At 36.6% G+C, this 9,800-nt stretch overlaps 2 protein-coding genes across 2 annotated transcripts; both read left to right on the plus strand.

The window, feature by feature from the left end:
* The first annotated feature begins 1,077 nt into the window (after window positions 1–1,077).
* Window positions 1,078–2,976, plus strand: LOC108215913 (berberine bridge enzyme-like 25). Its single transcript, XM_017388541.2, has one exon. The coding sequence runs from the start codon at window positions 1,123–1,125 to the stop codon at window positions 2,770–2,772; it is 1,650 nt and encodes a 549-aa protein (XP_017244030.1). The 5' UTR covers window positions 1,078–1,122; the 3' UTR covers window positions 2,773–2,976.
* Window positions 2,977–7,192: 4,216 nt separating this feature from the next.
* LOC108215975 (berberine bridge enzyme-like 24) lies at window positions 7,193–9,100 on the plus strand. The gene has a single exon (XM_017388619.2). The coding sequence runs from the start codon at window positions 7,237–7,239 to the stop codon at window positions 8,884–8,886; it is 1,650 nt and encodes a 549-aa protein (XP_017244108.1). The 5' UTR covers window positions 7,193–7,236; the 3' UTR covers window positions 8,887–9,100.
* The last annotated feature ends 700 nt before the right edge of the window (window positions 9,101–9,800 follow it).

A 9,800-nucleotide genomic window follows, 5' to 3' on the forward strand; every position in this document is an offset into this window, starting at 1 on the left:
AATTTCTCATGTTCTGAAATTATACTCGCAATCCTCTTTTCAATCTTGGCAAACACCGGAACAGATTTTCGAACCTAATGAAAACTTTTTGTTCAATCTCTGCATAGAATTGTTAACACGATAGTGCCCCACAAAAATTATTGCATTATGCTCGCTAAACTTGTAATAATGTATAAGGTACATTTTCGTTTTCCGCCATGCACGTTTATATATGACCTAGTAGTCTAGTACAGTAGAATCCAAAAAAAAAAAAACAGATGTGATAAGTAGATCCCAAGAAGATAAAAATATATATATAAATACAAATATTTTGACAACGAATCACTGTGACGTTGTTTGTTTACCTGCTCTATGTATAGAATTGAAACTGCCCCAGCATCACTACGTCCTACACGTCATTGAAATTAAGCACTGATAATATTAATTATAATTTTCTTTGGGATGGCTTCTTAATTTATTTCAGCTTCTGTATTGCATTATTGCAAGTCTTGTGGGTGATTTTTTTTTTGAACTCCAGCAAAAAAAAACACACTCTTCTCTATTCTTCTCTGGTTTTAATTTGTGAAATATAATAATTTCACAAAACAAAATGTATTTAAGCTTTTCAGAATTATTCTGATACGGTTTTTCATCAAAAAAAAGAGAGAGAAGATTTCAAATGAAAAGCTAAACTGCATATATAATATATATTACTCGTGAGTAAATTCGAAACTAGAAACGCATAAAATTTACCTAATCGCCTATCTCACAACTATCCTTTTCGATTTGAAGCTAGAGACTGTTAACAGCTTAATCATATACTTACATTATGGATAAAACAACTCAGTACAGTACCGCACACATATTATACTTAATTTCAAATTATGTATATCAACTTTAATATCATGTACGATAGCAAGCAATAATATCTCAGTGACTTGCCCTTTTGAATAAACAAAGACTTGTAAACTAGTACAGTGCCCTAAAATATATGTAGCGCCTGCCAACGAGAATCATGTGCGAAAAATAATTGAATACCTAGACATTATTGATCTTCTCTTCCGCAATGAAAACCCTATAAATAGGGTATCTTCCTCAGTATAATAAAACACACAAGCAGCTCAGTGACTAACAAACACAGTCATGAAGAGTCCTCCATCCTCTTCAGCACTTTCACTTTTCTGCATTCTTTTTGCTATAACCATCTCACCTTCTACTGCAATAATAAGCATCCAGTCTTCTTCTGCATGGATTGATCTTCCTAATCCTTCTGGCTTTGTAACATGCGTCAAATCCATGTCCAAATATGTTTATACACCTTCTAATTCTTCATACAATGACATTTATGCCTTTTCCGCTCGAAACCCTCGTTTCCTAATGCCAGATGCAAATCGTCTTCTTCCTGCTGTAATTGTCACTCCTGGAGCCGAATCAGAAGTCCAAACTGTGGTGATCTGTGCGAGAAGAAATGACATGCAGATTCGGACAAGAAGCGGAGGCCATGATTTCGAAGGCCTTTCTTACAGTAGCACATACACTCGTCCTTTTGTCTTGCTTGACATGATCAACCTTAAATCGGTTATTGCTGACCCCGTGACCAAAACCGCAGTGGTGCAAGCAGGGGCAACTCTGGGCGAGGTCTACTACTGGATCTATCGAGCAAGTGGACTGCTCGGCTTTCCTGCCGGGGTTTGGTCCACGGTTGGAGCAACTGGACTCATTTGTGGTGGAGGGTATGGTCCATTGAGACGAAAGTATGGTTTTGCGGCTGATAACGTAATTGATGCCCGCATAGTCGATGTTAATGGAAATATTCTCGACCGAAAAGCTATGGGCGAAGATCTTTTTTGGGCGATTCGAGGTGGTAGTTGTTCTAGCTTCGGTGTCATTTTGACCTGGAAGCTAAACCTGGTTGATATCCCCCCAAAAGTGACCATTTTCACAGTGCTTCGAGAGGATCGCCAGACTGAAATCATGTATCCATTTCAAACCATTGCTCCGGTTCTTCCAATTGAAGTGGACATCAGGTGCCGTATAAGTACAGTCGTCAACTTTAATACGAGTACACGACCAGACGGTTTAGCAATTCAACTAGGCTTTACGGGTGCATACCTCGGTTCAGCTGATGACTTATTCACCATATTTAGCACCAGGCTCCCCGAAATAGGTTTCCTTAGATCAGACCTTGTGGAAGTTCCTTGGATCGAGGCTCTCATGCAATCCTCATTTTTCCCGTTATTCTCCTCCAACTACACTCCCGAGGATTTCCTCAACCGATCATTTTTAGCTGATATTCCTACCAAAGCAAAGTCCGACTTTGTAAGATCACCACTGTCCGTGCCAGCAATAAATGGCTTATGGGACAAGCTTCTTGAGGTTGGAGCAGGGGAGACAACAGTTATCTTCACACCATATGGAGGAGTTCTGGACAATTATCCAGAATCAACCATTCCATTTCCCAATAGAGCTGGAACATTGTTCATGATTTACGCGAGGGTTCTGTGGGTTGGAAACACTACACAAAAGTTGGAATGGATTCGCAGCTTACACGATTACTTGACACCATATGTTTCAAGCAACCCTCGAAGAGCCTATTATAACTACGATGATCTTGATTTGGGTGCAAACCCTTCTACCGGAATCATCAGCAACATCGCTGCACGTCGTTGGGGGAGCTCGTACTTTAATCAGAACTTCAACAGGTTGATTGCAATAAAAACACTGGTTGATCCACTCAACTTCTTCAGACACGAGCAGACAGTCCCTCCATTTTCACTCATACAAGACATGTGATCGAGTCAACTCATTTTCGTCATTTGCTTGCTTGTGTTGAATCTCAAAATAATAAATTGTACTGGCTAGCTACTGGGTGCATGTCTAGCTAGATCGTGTATATCTTATTGTGCCGGATCTTTATGTTACAGTTAATGATCCATCGCTTTTTATCCTGGCAAATTACCATCAAATTCCAATAATGTGATTTCTCATTTCCTCAAAGCTGTATGCGCAACCCTAATTTAAATTTTGGCACACCCATAGGCCATGGCTAAGTTTTCGGATCCAAACTTTTTGCACACGCAAATTATTGCACCATGTTCTCTACTATTCTACCAATGTATAATTACAACTTCTTCTTCACTTGCCACCCACTTTCAGCATCACATTTATTATTCCTCACCATATCACGGTCTAGATATGAAATTAAAAGCAATGTCAACGAATCCCTGCGATAAGGTTCGTTTACCTGCTCTACTTAAAAGAAATGGATTTTCTTGTCGCTACTAATGTGATTCCTGCACGGCAATGAAATAATGCAGTATTAATTCCAGTTTTCGTTGGGTTAGCTACTGCATGTGTTTCAGCTTTTATATTGCTACTACCATAAACTATTGCACAGCTTTTCTACATTCACTATTCACATCAATGTCTAGCCGGCGGAAATTCAGTATACTCTTTCGCAAGATCAGTTAATTCAAAGAGATAGCAATCTTATTGAAGAGCAACTAGTCTGATAAAAAGTATAGTTTTATAATTTGTTTTAATAAAATTTAATTATTATATTTTTTCGCTAATAAGTAATTTAAAATAATATATAAAACTATAATAATAAGTAAAATTATACTTTATATGAGTTTCAAAATATGTGTCGAGCCTCATTTATAGAACCTAGAAGTAGGGCTGTAAATCGATACGGACTATCCGGTGTCTCGGCTCATATTTGGCTCGAAAATATGATACATGTTTCATATCCGTTTTGAAAACGATCCAAATCTGACAAAAAAAATTAAGCTCATATAATATATGATCTCGGATACGAGCACACATATACCCGCTCAGATTCGGTCTCATATAATTTTTCATAATATGATCCTACCCGAATAACCGAATATGATCCACAGTTCATATTTGATTCAAACTCATATACATATTATATTTTAACACCATCGTATTTGCAAGTAAATAGTCATCATTTTATAAAATTGGAACATCTTATTTAAGTTTATATCTTCATAAAATATGATTTTATTTATGTGATCATAGTTATTATCTTCATATATATTTAATAAATGATATATACCAAAATATAACTATACGTTTTAATTTAAAATAATTATACTTTATAATATTATGTTTACTTAGACTAAATGATAATTATTTGAACAACTAAAATAATAATGATATTTGATGTCAGTGGATCATATCTGGCTCATGTTCGATGGATCATAAACTACCTGGTTAAAAAATAAAAAATACGATACTGGATAATATCCGGTTCATATTCGATGGATCATAAAATACCCGGTTAAAAAATTAAAAATATGATACTAGATCATATCCGGTTCAGATCCGAATCTCAAATACCCGGAATCGGTTTATATCCAAATAAAATGATCCCGGACCCAAATCTGGACAAGCTAAAAATTATATAATCCGATACTTGAGCAGAAGGATACCCGGATCACTCGGATCATTTTACCGCCTTACCTAGAGAGACTGGGAGTAACATTAATTATTATATAATGTAGTAACTAATTTAATGAAATTATCATGTTTTTAAAATACCGACTTGATTCCTAATGTCTACCTATATTAAGTACATATTGTAAGGGGATTGTGATTCAGAATATCAATTTTTTTATAGTTTTATTTTTTAACCATACTAATAATATTTAACTTAGTTGAGTAGTTTATACACTAATCTAAATTTAGTGAAAGCAAGGTATTATTTATTTAGAGCATCTCTAATCATATATAATTTTTATCTAAAAATTATTAATATATATTATAAATAAAAAATATACAAATTATGTAAAAAAAAAATTAACTCCAGTGGTAATTCAGTTGGAGATCTTATACGATAGTAAGTAGTAACGTTAGTAACATTGCTTCTCTCAGTTTCAAAAGAGTATTTAAGAAAAATGAAAAAAATAATATTAACTTAAATCTTATTTTCTATTATCGTATCTTTTTAACTAGGATTCGTTTGGTGCTCTCTTGTTGCCCATTGGATATTTATATATATTATTATCTTAACTTTCTTTTGAGAGAATATTATTTTATCAACTTGATCTTGATTCACATGATCATACTTTGTATTACCAAAATCTGACTGCTATCATCTCATCCGAACATCCTCGTAGAATATTCGGACGACAATGTGACTGTTATATGTATACTTGAAATCTGACTGCTGTAGGTTGATCATACATTCGTACTGGTCTTGCTATAAATTAAGGACATACGCGATCGATTGGGCAGGTTACCTAACGCTATTACGTCGATTAGTGCCACAATCATCGTTGTACTCGGATTTTAAAATGGTATAACTTGTCAATGTGTGCTATTTTATTTCTCTGGTTGATTTTTAAAACTAATATTGGAGGCCACAAGTCATATCCTAATCCTGTTACGGTGTTCGGTGTAACTTTACACCAAGCGCGGGTTGTGTAATTTCACACCACCACCTTCATCTCAGCCAGTCGCTGGAATATGTTAGTCAGAATGTGGAACCGTGACGAGAGCGATATATATATATATATATATATATATATATATATATATATATATATATATATATATATATATATATATATATATATATATATATATATATAGATACAATAGATAGCCGCCCTTGTTTTTCATTATTTACTAGGCTAGGTTGGAGTTGGCCGGGCTTAAAAGGTCGGCGGCTGAGTTTACAAGTCAGAATCACTTATTCGTACCGTTTAGATAAAAAGTCAAAAAATACTTATAAGATGTTGAAAATAATAGATTTAGTTTCATGACTTCTACTTCTTTCACAAACACTTTAATCATTTATAAGGTATAAGTCTTAACTTTTTTCTAACTTCTACTTCACTTATTTATTTTAAATAAGAAGCATTTATTTTAAACTCATCCAAACAACATTCGTATAGTAGGCTCCGTGTTTAGTTGTTTACTCTGCAAGAAATAGCTATGCTCCAAATACTATTGATAGTTGTAAATATGCATAACACTACTGATCTCAATTCAATGCTACTGATCTCAGCTGACAGTCGCTGGAATCTTGAATATGTTAGTTATAATGTGGCTTTGAGGACAGCTATAGCAAACACCAAGCGTGCCCGGCGTTATGTTGCACCAAGCGCGGTTGAGCATAGGATCAACACAGCCGATCGGCATATCGAGTACCCGTAGTCCAGCAAAAGAGTTCAGCAGCAACAGTTTCGTGTTTTAGCATTGCGTGTAAATCTGAAAATGTATGATTTGTGTTATAATTATTGGTCGGAGAAATATACTTTATTTTATTTTGTTTTCACGTTTTTTTTTCTTGGCAATTAGGGTTTGTTTTTTCTGCCGTTCAACAACTCCATGTACGGGCTATCATTTTTTAAACATGTCATATCACTATCAGCTGCATGGACTACAGGAGGTGAGTGACACGCCTGATAAAAAAGAAATCAACAAGTCATCCTAATTTTTCAGTAATACATACAGGGTCATGTATGCCAGGATGATAGTTGGATGGATATTTAGCTATCGAGATTTTAATAAATTTTTAATATATTAGAAAAAATTAATTGTTGGACTATTAAAATATTTTCTGTCCTCTCAAATTTTTACACTATTTTTTTTAGACTCATCTAAGTTATAGTTTTATAATATATATATACATGTGTATGGGTGGGTGGGCAATATGATGCATCTTGGTTTAAATGAAGATCATAGATCGAATAAAAACTAAAATTTAAGAGAAAAGACGATTATATTGAATCTGATTTTGAAGGATCTGAATCAAACTCTGAATTTTCTTCGGTTCATTTTTATTTTCAGTTCAGGAAAAACGCTCGCAACTGTCAGAGCTATTCTTCTAAATTCAAAGATATGGCTCTTCTAAATTCAAAGATATGGCCTCTGGAAAGAAAAAGAAAATAAACTATATATGGGCCGTTGACGTGCTTATACTAACATTGTATTTTTGGATATCAAACAAAATTGCCTGTCACACACGTCATGCACGCTTCAATTTAAGCATATATTCACTTTCATATGGGCTAGGTTTATCTCGGTGACTTGCTCTTTTGTATCACCGAAGTCCACTGGACTAGTAATGCATTAAATTAAATCTAATATAGCCAAACGATTAACATGTGCGATACAAATAGTCGAAATACCTAGATTATTGGTCTTCTCTTCCAGAACGAAACCCTATAAATAGCGCATCTTCCTCGGTTTAAGAAACACACCACCAACTAAGTAAGAAACACGATCATGAAGAGTCCTGCAACCTCTTTAGCCCTTTCACTTTTCTGCATTCTTTTGGCCATAGCCATCTCACCTTCTTGTGCAGTAATAAGCATCCAGTCTTCTTCTGCATGGATTGATCTTCCTAATCCTTCTGGCTTTGTAACATGCGTCAAATCCATGTCCCAATATGTTTATACACCTGCTAATTCGTCATACAATGATATTTATGCCTTTTCCGCTCGAAACCCTCGTTTCCTAATGCCAGATGCAAATCGTCTTCTTCCTGCGGTCATTGTCACTCCTGGAGCCGAATCGGAAGTCCCGACTGTGGTGATCTGTGCCAGACAAAATGACATGCAGATTCGGACAAGAAGCGGAGGCCATGATTTCGAAGGCCTTTCGTATAGTAGCACATACACCCGTCCTTTCGTCTTGCTTGACATGATCAACCTTAAATCGGTTATTGCTGACCCCGTGACCAAAACCGCAGTGGTGCAAGCAGGGGCAACTCTGGGCGAGGTCTACTACTGGATCTATCGAGCAAGTGGACTGCTTGGTTTCCCTGCTGGGGTTTGGTCCACGGTGGGAGCTACTGGACTCATTTGTGGCGGAGGATATGGTCCATTGAGACGAAAGTATGGTTTGGCGGCTGATAACGTAATCGATGCCCGCATAGTCGATGTTAATGGAAATATTCTCGACCGAAAAGCTATGGGTGAAGATCTTTTCTGGGCTATTAGAGGTGGTAGCTGTTCTAGCTTCGGTGTCATTTTGACCTGGACGCTAAACCTGGTTGATATCCCCCCAAAAGTGACGATTTTCACAGTGCTTCGAGAGGATCGCCAGACTGAAATCATTTATCCCTTCCAAACCATTGCTCCGGTTCTTCCAAATGAAGTGGACATCAGGTGCCGTATAAGTACAGTCATCAACTTTAATACGAGTACACGGCCAGACGGTTTAGCCATTCAACTAGGCTTCACGGGGGCATACCTTGGTTCGGCTGATGACTTATTCACCATATTTAGCACCAGGCTCCCCGAAATAGGTTTCTTGAGATCAGACCTTGTGGAAGTTCCTTGGATCGAGGCTCTCATGCAATCCTCGTTTTTCCCATTTTTCTCCTCCAACTACACTCCCGAGGATTTCCTCAACAGATCATTTTTAGCTGATATTCCTACCAAAGCAAAGTCCGACTTTGTAAGATCGCCACTGTCCGTCCCAGCAATAAATGGCTTATGGGACAAGCTTCTTGAGGTCGGAGCCGGGGAGACAACTGTCATCTTCACGCCTTATGGAGGAGTTCTGGACAATTATCCAGAATCCGCCATTCCATTTCCCAACAGAGCTGGAACATTGTTCATGATTTACGCGAGGGTTCTGTGGGTTGGGAACACAACACAGAAGTTGGAATGGATACGAAGCCTACATGATTACTTGACACCGTATGTTTCAAGCAACCCGCGAAGAGCTTATTATAACTACGATGATCTTGATTTGGGCGCAAACCCTGCCACTGGCATCATCAGCAACATAGCTGCCCGTAGCTGGGGAAGCTCGTACTTTAATGAGAACTTCAATCGGTTAATTGCAATAAAAACACTGGTCGATCCGCTCAACTTCTTCAGACATGAGCAGACAGTCCCGCCATTTTCACTCATACAAGAGATGTGATCGAGTCAGCTCAACCACCTGATTTGCTTGTTCGTATTGAATCTCGTAATAATAAAATTTAGCTAGAGCTACTGCATGCTTGTCTAGCTAGATCTCGTTTGTTGCTATCTTTGTGTGCTGGATCTTTATGTTATAGTTAATGATCCATCTTATTGTATCAGGGCCTGTACTGTAACACTCTATTTCGAATAATGAGATTTCTCGTCTCCTGATATTTACACGCGTAAACCTTATTTCAATCTTAGGCCACATTTTCGGGTTCGAACTTTGAAATTTCTGTTCATCTTACATGAAACTATATAACAACTTCTTGCATCAGGTTCTCTGCATATTTCAAATGTATAATTACTTCTTTTCCACTTCCCCGATATTTTTCATCCACATTCATAATTCGTCGCCATACAAAAGTCTTGCGAAGAAAAATGAACCAATGTCAACGAATCAAATTGACATGGTTCTTTTACCTGCTCTACTATAAAATTGGATTTTCTTGTCGCTGTTAGAGTAATCCTTACACGGCTTTGAAATAATGTAGTCGTGATTCTCTTTTTCTGGGGGACGGTAGCTATACCTGGTTTCAACCTTGATTGATATTGCGAGAAACATATACTGCATTTCTTTTTTCATATTTAAATCAATACATCAAAATCTAGCCGGTGGAAATTTAGAATACTCTTTTCCAGAATCAGATAATTTAAGAGGATGCAATCTTATTGAAAGAACAAGTAGCCTAATTGACCATTAAGTATGTTCTATGTTCTATTCAAGACTGGTAGTTGGCAAATGGTACTTGGAATTTTACTGCTATACATTATTCAAACGTTTGGGGTTAGCTTTCATTATCAAAATTTTAATAAATAATGTTTAGAGATTCACCAATCACATCTATAAAAATGGTTCCAGATATCATTTGA

Source organism: Daucus carota, chromosome 4 (genome assembly GCF_001625215.2).
Source record: "Daucus carota subsp. sativus chromosome 4, DH1 v3.0, whole genome shotgun sequence".
In the NCBI taxonomy this organism is placed as follows: domain Eukaryota; kingdom Viridiplantae; phylum Streptophyta; class Magnoliopsida; order Apiales; family Apiaceae; genus Daucus; species Daucus carota.